The sequence below is a fragment of the Myotis nattereri genome, assembly GCF_964212035.1.
Source record: "Myotis nattereri genome assembly, chromosome: 2".
Taxonomy (NCBI): Eukaryota; Metazoa; Chordata; class Mammalia; order Chiroptera; family Vespertilionidae; genus Myotis; species Myotis nattereri.
In genome coordinates, this window is record NC_138076.1 from 194,387,766 (window position 1) to 194,406,170 (window position 18,405).

The following is an 18,405-nucleotide window of genomic DNA, read 5'->3' on the forward strand; positions in this document are numbered from 1 at the left end:
TAAACAGAAACAAAGGACCAGTTCTGAACAAATTCCAAAGGTAGCTTCATCCCCACCTAAATGTCCATAATCTACAGCAATCAGTAAGTTCTATGCTTTAAGTGCCTAACCAGTTACTTATCACTTAACCCTCCTTTTTAACCCTCCAGGACTTAACCCTCCGTCCTATTTGTATTTGTCTTCCTTTTCACTTTAGTGAAAGAATAGAAAAAAAATTGAGTGGCAGCCCAACTAGTGTGGCTCAGTGGTTGAGCGTTGACCTATGAACCTAGAGGTCACAGTTTGATTCCCAGTCAGGGCACATGTCTGGGTTGTGGGCTCTATCCCCAGTATAGGGTGTGTAGAAGGCAGCCAATAAAGGATTCTCTCTCATCATTGATGTTTCTGTCACTCTCCCTCTTCCTCTCTGAAATCAACAAAAATATATATTTTTAAAAAACTGAGTGGCAGGTCTTCAAAGAAGAAATAATAAAGTTAGAATTATGTGAAAATATTTGATAAAAATAAACTATAAATAATCCATATTCAAAAGAAGTCCTATTTTATATTCTAGTCTGTGATTCTTGGGGAAATTTAACTGAAGTTTAATTAAAAGAGCAGACACACCGAAACCGGTTTGGCTCAGTGGATAGAGCGTCGGCCTGCGGACTGAAAGGTCCCAGGTTCGATTCCGGTCAAGGGCATGTACCTGGGTTGCAGGCATATCCCCAGTAGGAGATGTGCAGGAGGCAGCTGATCGATGTTTCTCTCTCATCGATGTTCCTAATTCTCTATCTCTCTCCCTTCCTCTCTGTAAAAAATCAATAAAATATATTTTAAAAAAATAAAATAAAATAAAAGAGCAGACAGATCCTGAATGTGGCCTTCTAATATTGCCCAAAGCAAAATACCCATTACCTATGGTAATACATTCCATAGTATAGAAAAATTACAACCTCCAGATAATACTCTCTTTTTTTTATTCTAATATTTTTTTTGTTTAAAGTATTACATATGTCTCTTTTTTCCCCAATTGACACACACACACCTGTCCACTCCCACCTGCAAGGGCAAGCCCTCACCACCCCAGTGTCTGTATCCATTGGTTTTGCTAATATGCATGCATACATGTCCTTTAGTTGATCTCTAACCACCCCCTTCCCTGCCCCTTGTCTCTGGATCTATTTTTGTTCATCAGTTTATGTTGATCATTATGTCACACATATGAGTGAGAGCATGTGATATTTATCTTTCTCCGACTGGCTTATTTCGCTTAGCATAATGCTCTCCAGTTCCATCCATGCTGTTGCAAATGGTAAAAGTTCCTTCTTCTTTTTTTTTTTTTTTAAATATATTTTTTATTGATTTTTTTACAGAGAGGAAGGGAGAGGGATAGAGAGTTAGAAACATCGATGAGAGAGAAACATCAATCAGCTGCCTCCTGCACATCTCCCACCGGGGATGTGCCCGCAACCCAGGTACATGCCCTTAACCGGAATCGAACCCGGGACCCCCCAGTCCGCAGGCCGACGCTCTATCCACTGAGCCAAACCGGTTTCGGCATCCTTCTTTTTTTATAGCAGCCTAGTATTCCATTGTGTAGATGTACCACAGTTTTTTAATACACTCATCTGCTGATGGGCACTTAGGCTGTTTCCAAATCTTAGCTATTGTAAATTGTGCTGCTATGAACATAGGGGTGCATATATCCTTTTTGATTGGTGTTTCTGGTTTCTAGAAGTGGGATTAAGACTGTCTCTTTTTAACTAGAAATTCCATAGTGGCTTTAAACTTATCAGCAAATAATTCCTAAGAGCAGTGACAGGTATAACCTCCTTTTGAGATTCCCTGTCCCAAATCCACCTTATCTATCCATCTTAAAAGTGGAATTCAGAAATAAGATGGTGTGGCTTAGTGGCTGAGCATCAACCCATGAACCAGGAGGTCACCTTTTGATTCCTGGTCAGGGCACATGCCCCATGCAGGAGGCAGCCAATCAGTGATTCTCTCTCACCATTAAAGTTTCTGTCCCTCTCACCCTCTCTCTTCCTCTCTCTGAAATAGAAACATTTTTTTAAAAAAAGAAATAAGACCCAACCGGCATGGCTCAGTAGTTGAGCACATGCCCAGGTTGCGGCTCGATCCCAGTGTGGGGCATGCAGGAGGCAGCCAATCAATGAATCTTTTCCATCTTGATGATACTATCTCTCTCTCCCTCTCCCTTCCTATCTGAAATCAATAATAATATATTTTTAATAAAAGAAAATAAGATGGTTGTCATAAGGAAGAAATATTAACATATACATTTAAATTAAAAAATGAAATTAGACCTCTTTCGACAAAACTAAATCTGATCAGGCTGACTAGTTTACCATTTGGATTACATGGCAGGCATTTTCCATATGTACTTAAAGCAAATCTTCAATATACTTAACAAAAGCACACATCATTTGCTGTTGTTTAAACTTACAAATGTTTGATGGCATATTAATGTAAGAGGAGATACGGTTTTTCAGAATTCTTTTAGGGGCTATTCCAGCAAAAATAGTTTGGAAACCATTGCAGCAGCTTAACCATCTTTAATTCAACCTTTTCCATCATCTCCCACATCTAGTCAACCGTACTGATTTTTTTCTATTATATCAATTTCAGGCTCTGCCCATTTTCATCTTTGCTACTGTTTCACCCCTAGGGGGGAAATAGTCTTGAGGTGACAATTCCATGTTCTTTCCTGTCCCTGTGTCCTTTACTACATTATTCCCCTCCCTTGGAATACCCTTTCCTTCTCTCTTCTCTCTTCATCTTAAATGTTCTGATCATTATTGATCTCTCTCTTCTGTAACCACTACAACCTTGGCTATTCCATGCAGTTAGCACTTACAGGACATCATTCTTTGATATTTTTTCTCTACCTAGAAAGTTAAAAAGCACCTCTTAAAAATTTCTACCATATCCCCCTTTTTGCCCAACGCAGTGTGACCACATAACAGATGCTTAATATTTTACTGACTGCCTAGAATACAAAGTATTCGTTTATTCATTCTTTCATCCATTCAGCAAATAGTCTCAAGACCTTTTTTTTGTATCAGGAACTGTACTAGGCACTGAGGTACGGTAGTGGAAAAATTTGAAAAAAATCCCTGTTTTCAAATACTGCTAAATAAGTAAAATATAGTATTTGAAAGAGTAATAAGTGCTGAGAGGAGAGTACAGAAAAAAAAACGGGAAGTGTGGTTGGTGGCGGGTGAGGGGAACATATGCAATCTCACTGATAGCGTGACTTTTTAGTAAAGATCTGAAGTGAGAAGGAATATAAGGAAGGACTTGAGCTTCTTTGTGAAAGATCATTCCAGGCAAGGGACCTATTATATCAGTGGTTCTCAACCTTCCTAATGTCGCGACCCTTTAATACAGTTCCTCATGTTGTGGTGACCCCCAATCATAAAATTATTTTCGTTGCTACTTCATAACTGTAATTTTGCTACTGTTATGAATCATAAATATCTGATATGCAGGATATATTTTCATTGTTACAAATTGAACATAATTAAAGCATAGTGATTAATCACAAAAACAATATGTAATTATATATGTGTTTTCCGATGGTCTTAGGCGACCTCTGTGAAAGGGTCGTGCGACCCCCACAGATTGAGAACCGCTGTATTATATGAAGGCCACAAGGCTGGACTTGCTTAATGTTCCAAGGAGAGCTTTGTGGAGGCAGAGATGAGATGAGTTAGAGAAAAGTGGAGTAGGGAAGGGGTGAGCAGATGTATAGGTTCTGGTCGGACTTTGGCTTTTGTTGAGTGAGACTGGAGGCCTTCTGAGGGTTTTGAGCAGAGGAATGAGCAGACTGGATTTATGCTATAATAAAATCCCTCTGGATACTGTGTTAAGGATAGACTGAAGGGAGAGGCAAGAGCAGAGGCAGGGAGATCAGTCAGGAGGCGACTAAAATAACAAGCCAGACATGGTGTTGACTTGGACACATGGGAAGAAGTGGTCAGATTCTGGGTTTATTTTGAAGGTAGAACAGGAATTACTTATTGATTGGGTTGAAAGGAAGGGAGGTCAAGAATGATGGCAAGGTGAACAAAAGGGTAAGTTGCTGTTTGCTGAAATGGGGAAGGCTAAAGGAGGAATAGGTTTAGTGAGGGATGTATGTCAGCAGTTCATTTTGTTAAGCTGAGATATCCATTAGGCATGTACTAATGGAGTCAAGTAGGCTATACAACCTCAGGAAAGAGATTCAGGCTAGAGATAATCATGTGGAAGACACCAGCAAACAGATGGTATGTTTTTAAAGCTGTGTGACTGGATGAGAGAGCTGAGTGCTTCACTGTTAAAGCAGAGGTAAGCAATCTCACATTCATCAAGCATCTAATATGTACCAGGCTTAATTAATATATGAATCCTAAGCTAGATTTTCATTTTACTCATGAAATTGAGACCCAAAAAGGTTAACTAATCAACCAACCTGAGGTAACAGCTAATAAGTAGCAGAACTGGGTATTCAAACTGAGATCTGTCGTAACTCCAAAGTTCATGTTCTTTTAACCATCCAGTGCCTTAATTTAATAGTACATTGCATTTTGCTCTTGACAAATCAGTGCCCTTATTCTATATATATATATATATATATATATATATATATATATATATATATATATTATTGATTTCAGAGAGGAAGGGAGAGGGGGAGAGAGATAGAAACATCAATGATAAGAAAGAATTGTTGATTGGCTGCCTCCTGCACACCCCCTACTGGGGAATCGAGCACACAACCCGGGCATGTTCCCTTGATCAGAATTGAACCCAGAACCCTTTGGCCCGTAGGCTAACGCTCTATCCACTGAGCCAAATCAGCTAGGGCTTAAAATTGTTTTTTTAAGAATGGGTAGCATTTCATTTGATAGAGGGGTGGTTTGAGAAAATATTCCACTCAAAGGGACTGGTGTGAGCTAAAGTCTAGGTACTAAAGACATAAGACGTTTTTGGGCAAAAACAAGATCAGTTTTAGCTGGAGAAATGGAAACTTTAACTAGAAATGTAGTTTAGAAGACAGACCTCGAATCTTAGGCTTAGGAATTGGCACTCTGTTGAGTAGTCACTTGGTGGTTTCTAAGCAGGAGTTGAAAAGAGTACTCTGGTGTAGGATTACTGGGAGTGTGAGGCTGCAGCCAGAGATCAAGTAGGAGGCCATTGCAAGAGTTTTCATCTGAGTGCCTGATGGCCTTAACTGTAAATGTAGCACAGAAAAAAAAGAGTAAGGGTGGTGAGATGCTGCAAAGGAGGAATCAACAGAATTTGATGACTGGATATAGGGAACCAAAGAAAGGGAAGAGGCAAAACAATGTGGTTGTATGACTTGGAGAAAGCTAACACCATTAATAAACAAAAAAAGAAGCCAAGAGAAGGCTGATTTAAGGGACTAAGTCATGTTTTATAGAGTACAAGATGGTATGAGATAGCAAACTAAAAATGTCCAGCCAGAAAATGTGGAACTGAAACTTGAGTAGGATTAAAAATGTAGATTTGCCCTAACCAGTTTGGCTCAGTGGATAGAGCATTGGCCTGCGGACTGAAGGGTCCCAAGTTCGATTCCAGTCAAGGGCATGTACCTTGGTTGTGGGCACATCCCCAGTAGGGGATGTGCAGGAGGCAGCTGATTGATGTTTCTCTCTCATCAGTGTTTCTAACTCTATCACTCTCCCTTCTTCTTTGTAAAAAATCAATAAAATATATATTTTTTTAAATGTAGATTTGTTTTTGGCATAAAGATTGTATTAAGTTACATGACAGTAGATGTAGTTTCCAATCCTATACAATCCTATATAATAAAAGAGAAACATGTAAATTGACTGTCCCTTCGCTACACTCACTGGCCAATCAGGGTGAATATGCAAATTAACCCGACAAAGCTGGTGGGTTAATTTGCATATGCAGGCGCGGGCAGAGAGCAGAAGCTGGAGAGTCGGCAGCTTGGGGGGACATGGCTCCCTCAGTCGCTCCCTTGGGGGGACGTGGCTCCCTCGGTCGGCGGAGAGCAGAGCATGAGAGCCGGAAGCGTGGGGGGCCGTGGCTCCTTCAATTGCTCCCAGTGCAGGGAGCACCAGGAATTCTGGGAATAGTAATTCTTATGGCAGGCCCAGGACTGGAAGTGGAAGGCCAGAGCGCAGGGAGCACCAGGAATGCTGGGAATCGTAGTTCTGGTGGCAGGCAGATCTCCTAGACACTAGAGCAGCGGTTCTCAACCTGTGGGTCGTGACCCCTTTGGGGGTCGAAAGACCCTTTCACAGGGGTCGCCTAAGACCATCGGAAAACACATATATAATTACATATTGTTTTGTGATTAATCACTATGCTTTAATTATGTTCAATTTGTAACAATGAAATTGGGAGTCACCACAACATGAGGAACTGTATTAAAGGGTCGCGGCATTAGGAAGGTTGAGAACCACTGCACTAGAGCAAAGTGAGCCTGGAGCAAGTTACTGTTGCAGTGGGGGATGGAGGGAAAGCAAAGATGAGAGACATAAGTAAAATTAGAGTGTCTAGGAAAAATTAATGGGAAGATATCCTAAAACTTCCAGGAAATCTCCATCAATGAAGCAAAGAAAAAAAAAAAGCTTCTATTATTCTGTAAGCAACAAACCAAACTGGGTTGGGGGTCTCAGATAATTCGTTCAAATGATTGCAAAGAAAGACAGAAACTCCTGGATTAGAGAGGGCTCCCCTGAGGGCTCCCAGATTGGAGAGGGTGCAGGTCGGGCTGGGGGACCCCCCCCCCCATGCATGAATCTTTGTGCACTGGGCCCCTAGTAGTAAGAATAATAATGGTCAAGATGAAATCCTGGAGGGCAGCAGTATTTAGGAACCAGAAGAAAAGCCTTAATTGAAAGAGACAAAGAAAGGTAGATTGGTGTAATCTGTTCAGATTATAGTTGGCCACTATTTGCCAGTGAAAGTAAATATAGGAAGTGAGAGTAAATGTTTAGGAACCTTTCACAGCAATTTGACAGTGTCATATCATCCAAGCCCATGACTTTGTATTTTACAAAATGTTGGTCCGCCCTAGTTGGTTAGAGCATCATCCTGATACACCAGGGTTGCGTGTTCGATCCCCAGTCAGGGTACCTGGGAGAATCAGCCAATAAATGCATAAATGTGTGGAACAACAAAATCAATGTTTCTCACTTTCCCTTCATCTCTCTCTAAAATCAATAAATAAGTATTGGTCCACAACAGATGGGAAATTTTAAAAACTCTCTACACCACTAACTGAGAAGTGCTGGGTTAGAGGATAAAATAATTAAGGAGTGGTATATACCCAAGAGAACTCAAGATATATATTCACACAAAAACTTGTACACAAATGTTCATAGCAGCCTTATTTGTAATACCCAAAAAGTAGAAATCACCCAAGTGTCCCATCAACTATTGATGTGGTATGTCCACTTTGTAATATTACTCAGTCATTAAAAAAGAATGATATATGCTGTAACAAAATTAACCTTGAAAACAATATGCTAACGGAAAGACCCAGACATAAAAGGCCCATATATTGTAGAACTCCATGTACATGAAATACCCATAATTGGTAAATCCATAGAGACAGAAAGTAGATTGATAGTTGCCAAGGGCTAGAAGAATATGGAGAGTGATTGCTAACAGGTATGGAGTTACTTTGGGAGAATGAAAACATTCTGGAATTAAATAGTGGGGATGGTTATGCAACCTTGTGAATATGCCAAAAACCACTGAATTCTACATTTTGAAATGGTGTAATTTATGTTATGTGAATTACCTCAATAGAAAAAGAAAAGGAGCCTGGCCAGTGTGGCTCAGTGGTTGAGCATCGACCTATGAACCAGGAGGTCACAGTTCGATTCCTGGTCAGGCCATGTGCCCAGGTTGCAGGCTCGATCCCCAGTCGGGGGCGGGGAGGGGGCGTGCAGTAGGCAGCTGATCAATGATTCTCTCTCATCATGGATGTTTCTATCTCTCTTTCCCTTCCTCTCTGAAATAAAAATATATTTTTTAAAAAAGAAAGAAAAGGAACAGAAACACTGTGTTTCTCAAAACCAATGAAAGAGAAACTTTCAAAAAAAAATGAAAAGATTCCAGGTGTCAGGGCGCATTTAGGAGGCCACTGATCAATGTTTCTCTCACACATCAATATTTCCCTCTTTCTTCCTCTCTCTCTAAAATAAATTTTTTAAAAATATCCTCGGGTGAGGATTTAAAAAAAAAGAAAATACAGCAGGGAAGTTGAGGAAGCTGGGAAGAAGAAAAGACTGTTAGACTTGGCATTATAAGAAGGCAGATTAAGGCAAAACATCAATCCATATGTCAGCAGTTCTCAAAGTGGAGCCCATGAACTCCCAGGGAGCCCCTGAGAACCCTTTAAGGGGTTCATGGGATGAAAATTACTTTCATAGTAATACCAAGGTGTTATTTGCCTTTTTCACTGTGTTGACATTTGCATTGATGGTGCAAAAGCAATGGTGTGTGAAACTGCTGATGCTTTAACACAAATGAAGGCAAGGGTACCAAAGTGCACTAGCAGTCACTATATTTTTATCTTTCCCTCTGTATTCCTCACTGCCATGCACTCATAGTAAAAAAAAAACAACAACAACAACAAAAAAAAAACAAGCCAGTTTCACTTAAGAAGTCCTGGATTGCCCTAACTGGTTTGGCTCAGTGGACAGAGTGTCGGCCTGCGGACTCAACGGTCCCAGGTTTGATTCTGGTCAGGGGCATGTACCTTGGTTGCAGGCACATACCCAGTAGGGAGTGTGCAGGAGGCAGCTGATCGATGTTTCTCTCTCATCAATGTTTCTAACTCTCTATTCCACTCCCTTCCTCTCTGTAAAAAACCAATAAAACATATTAAAAAAAGAAAAAAAGAATGTCTTGGATGACAGTAAGTATTATGAATTGTATTAAATCTCAACCCTTCTTAGTAGTCTGAAGAAATGAGAAATGTGCCTAAAGCACTTCTGCATACTGAAGTACAAGGCTGTCTGGAGGCAGAGTATTTGTGCAGTTACTTGAGTTGCACGTTCAATTAAGAGCTTTTTTCATGGGACAGCATTTTTACTTGAAAAAAACAACTGACAAACTTAGACATGGATTATTGAGATATGGGCATTTGGCAGATATTTTCTTCAAAACGTGAGCCTGTCATTTCAAGGAAAATAACAGACACTATTTGTAGTAAATAATAAAATTCAAGCTTTCAATTGAAAATTTTTAAAATTTTGGAAAACTTTTTTGTATCTGCCTCCATGAGCGTGACAACTTCTCAATACATACAGATTTTTATGTTGAAGATCAATGGTGTTATTAAAAGATGTGATTTTTTTTTAAAATATATTTTATTGATTTTTTTACAGAGAGGAAGGGAGAGGGATAGAGAGTTAGAAACATCGATGGGAGAGAAACATCGATCAGCCGCCTCCTGCACACCTCCTACTGGGGATGTGCCTGCAACTAGGGTACATGCCCTTGACCGGAATCGAACCTGGGACCCCTTTGGTCCGCAGGCTGACGCTCTATCCACTGAGCCAAACCATCTAGGGCAAAAGATGTGATTTTTATACTGTATTTTAATGACATATTGTCAATATTTGGAAGATCTGCCTAATACAGTGAACCACTGTTTTCCAGATGACCAGTGCATGATATTACAAGAACCATTCAAAGCAATGAGAGACCACTGGATTTTAACATAATAGAATATGAAAAGTTCATTGATATGTTTGCTGCACATTCCACATTGCAACAAACCTTTAAGAAACAATCTGTCAAGTTTAGGTAGAATATCAAAGAATATCCAAATTTATCTGGAAAAGCTATTGATTCGCCTTTCAACTCTATATCTGTATAACAATTTTCTTCATATAGTTTAACCAAAACAACAGATTAAATACAGAGGCACATTTGAGAATCCAGCAATCTTCTACTTAGAAAAAGGCCAGAAATTTGTACAAGTGTAAAACAATGCCATTCTCTGCATTCAATGATTTTGTTTGTTTTAGAAAAATATATTTGTTTTCATTAAAGGTATGATATTTAGCTCTAGCCAGTGTGCCTCAGTTGGTTGAGTGTTGTTTAATGTACCAGGAGGTCACAGATTCAATTCCCAGTCAGGGTACCATTAAAAAATAATTATAATAATAAATAAAAGTGTGATATTTCTATTAATATCTGTGTTTTAATGGATTAATTCAAAAAATTTTAATTTTCTTCATTTCTATCAATTCTTTGTATGGTATTTGAAGTGTTTTTCTTTTCTATAAAACTGGTACCAGTATCTGGTTAATCCAGCATTTAGCAGTCCTAATTCCGTATTCTCCCTCACACTTGCCAAAACATCCTCTACTTTCTTTTCACCAGTCTTATCACTCATTGACTAGTCAAATGGGGTCATATCCTATTCCTACAGAACCCAGATATAGCTCTACAGGATGAAAAGACAAAGAAATTTACCAGACTTTAATGAAAACAGCTCATTTCTATTCCTTCACATGAAACCTCAGGACCTCTAAAATTAATAAGTAATTTCACAACAATTGTGCAGAAAATAAGAAGTTCCACTAATAACTAAGTTGTGGCAGATCCTAGTCCCTGACTCCAACAGCACTCACGAGGAGATGTCCAGTGACTGATTGGAGAACACAGCTGGATACACTCACAACCTGAACCCCCAAACAGAGCCAGATTCCGTGTATCCCAGCAGTTTGCTCTAAAACTGTAAACACCATAGGTGTTGCTCTTGAAATGCTCCCATTCTAATATGGGATCATCGTGTTTGGGAGTAGGTTAGGTCATCAGCCTACATTTGCTAATGAGTTTCTGAAGGCCCTTCTTTAACTAAAAAGAAAAAAGTTATAGTACTGCCAAACAAGTTCTTTAAAACCTCCCAATCAGACTTACAAAACTAACCTCTGCCTGGAGAGTGGTATTAAAAGAAAGATAGCAACTCTCAGTCATCAAGCTCAGGATTTTATTCTCAGGACCTAGTAGGCACTCTGCCTTGCACGAGGATTTTAGTAAGACAGTGCTTCTTCACCCTGGCTGCACACCAGATCGCTCAGACCTACCGAATCTGACTCTCTGATGGGCGGGGAGGAGTTACTTCCATTGTTCTCTAAATATTTGTCAGGTGACTGTGGCTACTGTATTAAGAATCGGCTCCCACAAGAAAGCATTAAGACTCAGAAACACCTTGTGGGACAACACCCTCCAAAAAAACCCAGCACATCCCTAAAGGGGTGACTGGGCAGCCAGGTTACAAAGCCTGCTGAGCTGAGCAGCAGCCAAGAGCAAGGCTTGGTGTTTACACACTCAAAATCAGCTCTGGTTGTCACAGCAACTCTCCCCAGAACAGTTCCTTCTTCCCCTCTGTGGCCTCAATTCAGGCTTTGCTGTTCTCTGTTATGATCTTAATGTTCTTGGTAACCTTAATGGCCTGCTACATTCTTTTGATTATTCTGCCAATTGCACCATCTTCTTATCATATGTTTAGTATGAGTTCCACCTGCCTGTGTGGAACTCAACAACCTCCACTTCTCCAAAACACACCCGACAAAGGGCCTTGAGTGGCCAGAACCGATGTTACCAGGCTAAGCACTGAGTCTGTAAGGAAAGCACCCAAGACCTTTGCTCTTATATTTCTTTTTTACGCCTTTAAAACATACAATTTCTAAGGCCTGCAGTAAATTAGAAGTAGGGAAAACAACATCCTTGGCAGGCACACTGAAAGCTCAAGTGACTACTAATCCCTCAATAGGAAGGAAAGGGGCAGAAAAGCCCTAAGAAATGGATACAAGAACTCGGAATGCAGGACAGCGTAGGCCCTAACAGAATCGGAGCAACAGTTTTACACATCTCAACAGCTTGTAAAGCAGTCATGACTTTACTTTAGAATAATTATGAACCAGATCACCAAGAAAATGTTCAATTATATCCACGTTAAGGGGGCAGAGTGATATGTGTTGCATTTTTAAATTTTAAGCACTCCGAATGGTTCAGGGTTTTGGTGATTCCAAGTGGTTAAGGGTTTTAGTGCTTAAAGGGGTAAACTCTTAGCTATCCAGGATTTATTTATGAGTACTCTAAATAATTAAGATATACCCTATTTATTGTTTCTATTCATTTATACCCCATTTCCTACAATGTTAAAAAGTCAAAGATTTAAGGCAGTCTGATCTTATTCTATATATACTTTCTAGTACCTGGCTCTGGTTCTTAGCAATACTTGCTGATAACATGGTGTTCTGTTCCTGCCAAATTTGATATGTGATATGTATGAAACTGTATCCTATTTCTTTGCTCATTCATCTGACTACGAAGGGGTCATAGCTGTCTCCCTCTCCCTTGAGCTAGTAATCCTATATCTTCACCTTAGCTAGCTAGAAAATAAACCATTGCATGCCACCTTGTCCCTCATTATGTAATCTACAAAGAGAATACCTGGCATGTAGTAGGTGTTTAATAAACATCTGTTGAATGAATGAGCCAGTAATCCACAGGATATCTATAAAGTTAGCTATTTGCATGAAGCTATAAAATTGATGAAGTGTCTAGCCCATTATAACAGCAGTCAAAAAAAAACAAGAGCAAAAAAACAATTTTTTTAAAAAAAAAAAAATAACAAATAAAAGAGAAGGAAAAAAAAAAAAAACAAAAAAACAAGAGCAAGTCCTGGCACCAGGAAGATTAAATGGCGGATACACTGTTAAAAACTTGATTACATAAGTATACAGGATGTGATCATAAGTTAAAAAACAAAGAAAAAAAATTATAGGGAAAAAAAACTAGGACTTAGGACAGTGATGGCGAACCTATGACACATGTGTCAGAGGTGACACGCAAACTCATTTTTTTGGTTGATTTTTCTTTGTTAAATGGCATTTAAATATATAAAGTAAATATCAAAAATATGCATCTTTGTTTTACTATGGTTGCAAATATCAAAAAATTTCTATATGTGACACAGCACCAGAGTTAAGTTAGGGTTTTTCAAAATGCTGACACGCCGAGCTCAAAAGGTTCGCCATCACTGACCTAGGACATAAGCCAAATACACAACAGGATTACCCATTTACTTAATAAAAAACTGAGCACTTTCTTTGTTTTTGACACTTCTGAGCATTGCAGGGTTAACCAAACTCACAATTATACTGCCAATGATAAGCTGACACTATGCAATGATAGGATAGGTCAAGTATCCTTCTAAAACACAATAGGAATTCCAGTTCTTCACACGTGCACTGCCAAGCACATCAGCGACCTCTTGATAGAACACTAAATGCAAATGTGTAGTAACACCATGGAACATGCTAATTTTAGTTTAGGAATACCAAATGTTATATTGACCCTCTTTTATTCAGTAAGCAACCTTTGGCCATGCATAATCAGCTCATGGCCCATCAGGAGATCCACTATAGTTCAATTGTGGCCCCAGGACCATACTCTGAATCACTGCTTTAGAAGACATTTTCCCATGATACTTAATGGATTTCTAACCCAGTGAGTGCCCAGACCTCAGCATGTGAGAAGCATCCACACATATCCTATAATTGCTGTTCAGCTGTAATTCAGTCAGCAATCGCAGTTTATAGCCTTGTGTTGATTTATAGTTATCCTCTTGATAATTTGCTGATAATACACTACTAGCAGGACAGGAGATAAAATTATCCAATGTAATAAAAGGCCAATATGCAAATTGTCCCCTCAGGCAGGAGTTCGATCAGGAAGCGGGCCAGCCAACAGCCCGAGGCCCCACGCCCCACCAGCCAGGCCCTGATGGGGCAGGCCCACCAGACCCCACCTGCGCATGAAATCGTGCACCGGGCCTCTAGTAATAGATCATAAAAGCATAAAATAATGCTTCTGGGCAGAGCACAGTTGGATACCCTCAATTCCTTGTATCACCGAAAACGCAAAAGAAAATTCCTAGCACTACTTAATAGTCTCTCTGAGAAACCTAGCCTTAGGACCTGGTTTTATATGGCCTCTATATAAAACTGTCTTCAGTTTTAAATGTTTACTCACAAAAACACTTTTGATTTTTGGGGATATTATTATCTTCTCTGTTGACATCCACATAATGTATGTTTTTTCCTCTCTGGGCTGAGTTTCATGCCAGATAAACCTCCAAAACAAAATGGGAGAGCACCAGCCACAAATAACCCTCTTCTGATCTCCCCTCAGGTTACCCCTTGGCTTTGTTTTATCGGCATTATCTTTTCTACAAGGACAGCTACCTCATCCATCTCTTCCACACCTTTACAGGCCTCTCCATTGCTTATTTTAACTTTGGTGAGTAAACTGGGCTAGCTGCAATTGGAGGGAATCTGGGAAGGAACAGATTTGAACCAAACTTCCTGGAGAGAATTTGATGGATAGGTAAGTTATAATCCTGTGCTTGCAAAGAAAGGATTTGTATGGACAAGAAAATAACTTAAGTTCTCCTTATATGGACAGTCCTCTCCCAGATAAAACATTTGAGAGTGGTTACCCTTGCCAGACCCCATCAACTGAGAGGCACCAGTTTCTCTGCTATGCCTATAACTGGATAACAAGCAGTCCCCTCAGGAGCAACCTTAAGTTCAAACATTCAGAAATACAGTAGCTGCCCGACTGTCCCTTCTATTTATAGTCCCTTCCCCCAGAACATGAGGTAATTTTGACAAAAATATCCTAATACCAAAATAGTTTTTTCTGTATGTATCTCTTTGTGTTTAGAAGTCTCAGGATGGGACACAAGTTAAAATTTGCTCTCTTCTGCACTAGGAAACCAGATGTACCACTCCCTGCTATGTGTCATCCTTCAGTTCCTCATTCTGCGACTAATGGGCCGCACTATAACTGCTGTTCTCACTACCTTTTGTTTCCAGATGGTAAGCATCTTTCCCTTGGCAGCACAGGTCACAGCTGAGGATTGGGGAGAAGTCAGAGACTGTGGTGTAGGAAAACCAGTGAACTGGAAAACAATCCAATTTCTGATTGTTTTCTCCCAATAACACTTACCCGTATGACTTTATGTAAGTCATGTTACACAAGCCCCAGGTGTTTCATCTGCAGGTAGCAGTGATAATACTTTTCCTGCCTCAAGGAAGAGGTGACAGCTAACCCTCTGCATAGGACTGTGCATTAAGGTTCTCACCAAGATTGGCCCAGCTATCATGAGGGGAGTCATGTAAAGGCAAGGCAGAAAATCAACTTGGAATGAGCTACAGAACCTAAGCATCTAAGTTCTCAATGAGCCTTAATTTTACTGAGAAACCTTGAGGCAAGTCTCTTCCCCTTTACAGTTTCAGTGTCTCCATTTATAGGAACTTAAGGCCTTTAATGATAGACCAGGAGAAAGAAAAAATGAAGGAATACAGTGGATTTCAGAGTAGAGAGAAAATAAATCATAGCAATATTAGAATAAATATTTCCTCTCTCCTAGGCCTACCTTCTTGCCGGATATTATTGGACAGCCACTGGCAACTATGATATCAAGTGGACAATGCCTCATTGTGTTCTGACCTTGAAACTGATTGGTAAGTGGTGGGTTACCACCCTCCCCTTTTCCACCTAGGCTCCTCCCCATCTGACCATAAACTCACTCTGTGTTCTCCCCCACACTCCTGCTACCCTCAGTCCGCAGGTCACATCCCCAGTGTCCTTTCCCTCCACTCTACCCACACCTTCTCTCTCTGCTCAGGTTTGGCTGTTGACTACTTTGATGGAGGGAAAGATCAGGTAAGCACAACTCCTCCACAGAGAGGTTAAGGAAGTAAACCAGAGGGAAGGAGAAAGGCTATTCTTACCAAAAGACTGAACCCAACCGCCAGGGGCTGAGCCCCACCTCATCCCCAGCCTATGTGATCTGTTTTTGATAGCACTGAGCAAGGATCAACAAATCTAATTTGCCTGGATCCAGCTCTTGCACAAAGTCCAGAGATCAATGCCAACAAGGCATTTGGAAATCAGCAGCAGTCAACTGTTGCTGCACACACTCGTTTCCACAGGAAGCAACTACATTTCTCCATATCATCCCCTCAGAGATGGCTATTTAAAGAACCAGTTCAGTGGGCCAAAAGGGTGGGGAACACACAAACCAGCTCTTGCAGGTAGATTCAAAGCTATCCTGAACCATTCCTTCTCTTCTCGGCATAGAGTTCATTGTCCTCTGAGCAACAGAAATATGCCATACGAGGTATCCCTTCCCTGCTGGAAGTTGCTGGTTTCTCCTACTTCTATGGAGCCTTCTTGGTAGGGCCCCAGTTCTCAATGAACCACTACATGAAGCTGGTGCACAGAAAGCTGACTGACAAGCCAGGAGAGATACCAAGCAGGTAAATGCCCCTCTTGGTCAAGACCTCTGTAGAGTAGGTGTCTCACCCACTATAAAGCCACTTCTGAAGTGACTTCCCTGCGGACCAGCCCCAGCTGCATTCTCCACATGGCCCTGGACTGTCGTAACAGACACTCTGTCCCTGCTCACTGCAGGCAGCGGGCCCTTTTCAGCCAGCCATTCTGACCCTGTGGCACAAACATAAAATTCACTTTTATGTAGCAGGATTTTGACTGAACCAGTCATGTCCCCACCTTTAAAATTCATTTTCTCATTTTAAAAAATTGATTTTAATATACTTAAACTGGAGGCCCGGTGCACGAAAATTTGTGCACTCAGGTGGGTCCCTCAGCCCAGCCTGTGCCCTCTCGCAGTCTGGGACCCCTCGGGGGATGACCACCTGCTGGCTTAGGCCCGCTCCCCAGGGAATTGGGCCTAAGCTGGCAATCAGACATCCCTCTGGCAGCCTGGCAGCCCTCAGGGGATGTCCGCTTGCCAGCAGGGAGCAGGCCTAAGCTGCAGTCGGACATCCTTAGCGCTGCTGCGGAGGCAGGCAAAGCTCCCACCACCACCGCTGTACTGGCAGCCGTCAGCCTGGCTTGTGGCTGAGCAGAGCTCCCCCTGTGGGAGTGCACTGACCACCAGGGAGCAGCTCCTGCATTGAGCGTCTGCCCCCTGGTCAGTGTGTGACCCGTCATTCTGCTGTTAGGGTCAATTTGCATATTACCTTTTATTATATAGGATATATTGGGCAGTGGAGCTATTCATCCCATCCCAGATGGATAGCTCCCCTCTGTGACTTAAGTGGCCTCTACACACTGTGACCCCCACCTGTTCCTTTCAGCACCATACCTGCTCTCAAGCGCCTGAGTCTGGGCCTCATCTACCTGGTGGGCTACGTTTTCCTCAGTCCCCACATCCCAGAAAACTATCTCCTCACCGAAGACTATGAAGTGAGTGGCTACTAAAGCAGCAGCAGTATGACTGCATCCGAGATAGAAAAGGGACAGGCAAGGATTCCTGTAGATAGCCAAGAAGTGGGAAACACCATCGACAAATGCATGTTGGTTTTGCTCTAGATCTGTGAGAGTTGGTGTCAATGCCAGCCAGGCCGGGACATGTTCATCAGCCAGTATTGAACGACCTTCGCGGGCACAGGGCTGTGCCAGGTGCACTTTCGGCACCCCTTACCTTCCCCAGGAGCAGCTCTTAGCTTGCTATATTACAGCCCAGCATAGCAGCTTCTGGTCCTCTCCAGCTTGTTTCTTTTCTTGATAGATTGGGGGCTTCTAGGGAATTTAAAATCCAAGGGAGGAGGGGAGTGCTGGCTTTTGCTCCTGCCCACCTGAAAGGTTTGCAACCATTCCCTACCCACTCTAAATCAGTTGTCTCCTTAAGTTAACATTGAGCATGAATTCATAAAAGTCCCTTAGCACTTAGTGTCCCAAGTGCTTCAGAAGAAGAGTTAAGGACAATGCTGTTTCACAACTCCAAGGGAAAGGAAGTGGATATTCGCTAGGCTCCCTGCTCATCCTCTTAGCCGATTATAGAGGCAGACTGTCAGATGGGCATGAAGCAGTCGGTCCCAAGAGTAGAAAGGAAGAACATTAGGGAAATTCGCACAGTCTAACGCACATGTTCGTTCTTCTCTTAAGAACCGCCGTTTCTGGTTCCGCTGCATGTACATGCTCATCTGGGGCAAGTTTGTGCTGTACAAATACGTCACCTGTTGGCTGGTCACAGTAAGTAGAAAAGATGAAATAGGGCATAGACAGGCTGTGGGGGACGTGGGGAGAGTGGCAAGAACCCTGAGTCGGTCCTTCCCTCAGGAAGGAGTATGCATTTTGACGGGACTGGGCTTCAATGACTTTGATGAAAATGGAAAGGCAAAGTGGGATGCCTGCGCTAACATGAAGGTGTGGCTCTTTGAAACAACCCCCCGCTTCACCGGCACCATCGCTTCATTCAACATCAACACCAATGCCTGGGTGGCCCGGTAAGCAGGGGAGGGGAGGTGTGGACCTGAGCTTCTGCCTTCCACCACTTTTCCAGATTGGAGGGCAGAA

At 41.6% G+C, this 18,405-nt stretch overlaps 1 protein-coding gene across 1 annotated transcript in view; it reads left to right on the plus strand.

Moving 5' to 3' along the window:
- Positions 1-18,405, plus strand: part of LPCAT3 (lysophosphatidylcholine acyltransferase 3) — a 35,648-nt gene that overhangs the window by 14,618 nt on the left and 2,625 nt on the right. Inside the window, exons 2-9 of the mRNA XM_081083187.1 lie at positions 14,206-14,313; positions 14,788-14,894; positions 15,449-15,542; positions 15,707-15,744; positions 16,162-16,340; positions 17,184-17,292; positions 17,995-18,081; positions 18,169-18,335. Coding sequence (XP_080939313.1) covers positions 14,206-14,313; positions 14,788-14,894; positions 15,449-15,542; positions 15,707-15,744; positions 16,162-16,340; positions 17,184-17,292; positions 17,995-18,081; positions 18,169-18,335 — 889 coding nt within the window. The remainder of the gene's footprint in view (positions 1-14,205; positions 14,314-14,787; positions 14,895-15,448; positions 15,543-15,706; positions 15,745-16,161; positions 16,341-17,183; positions 17,293-17,994; positions 18,082-18,168; positions 18,336-18,405) is intronic.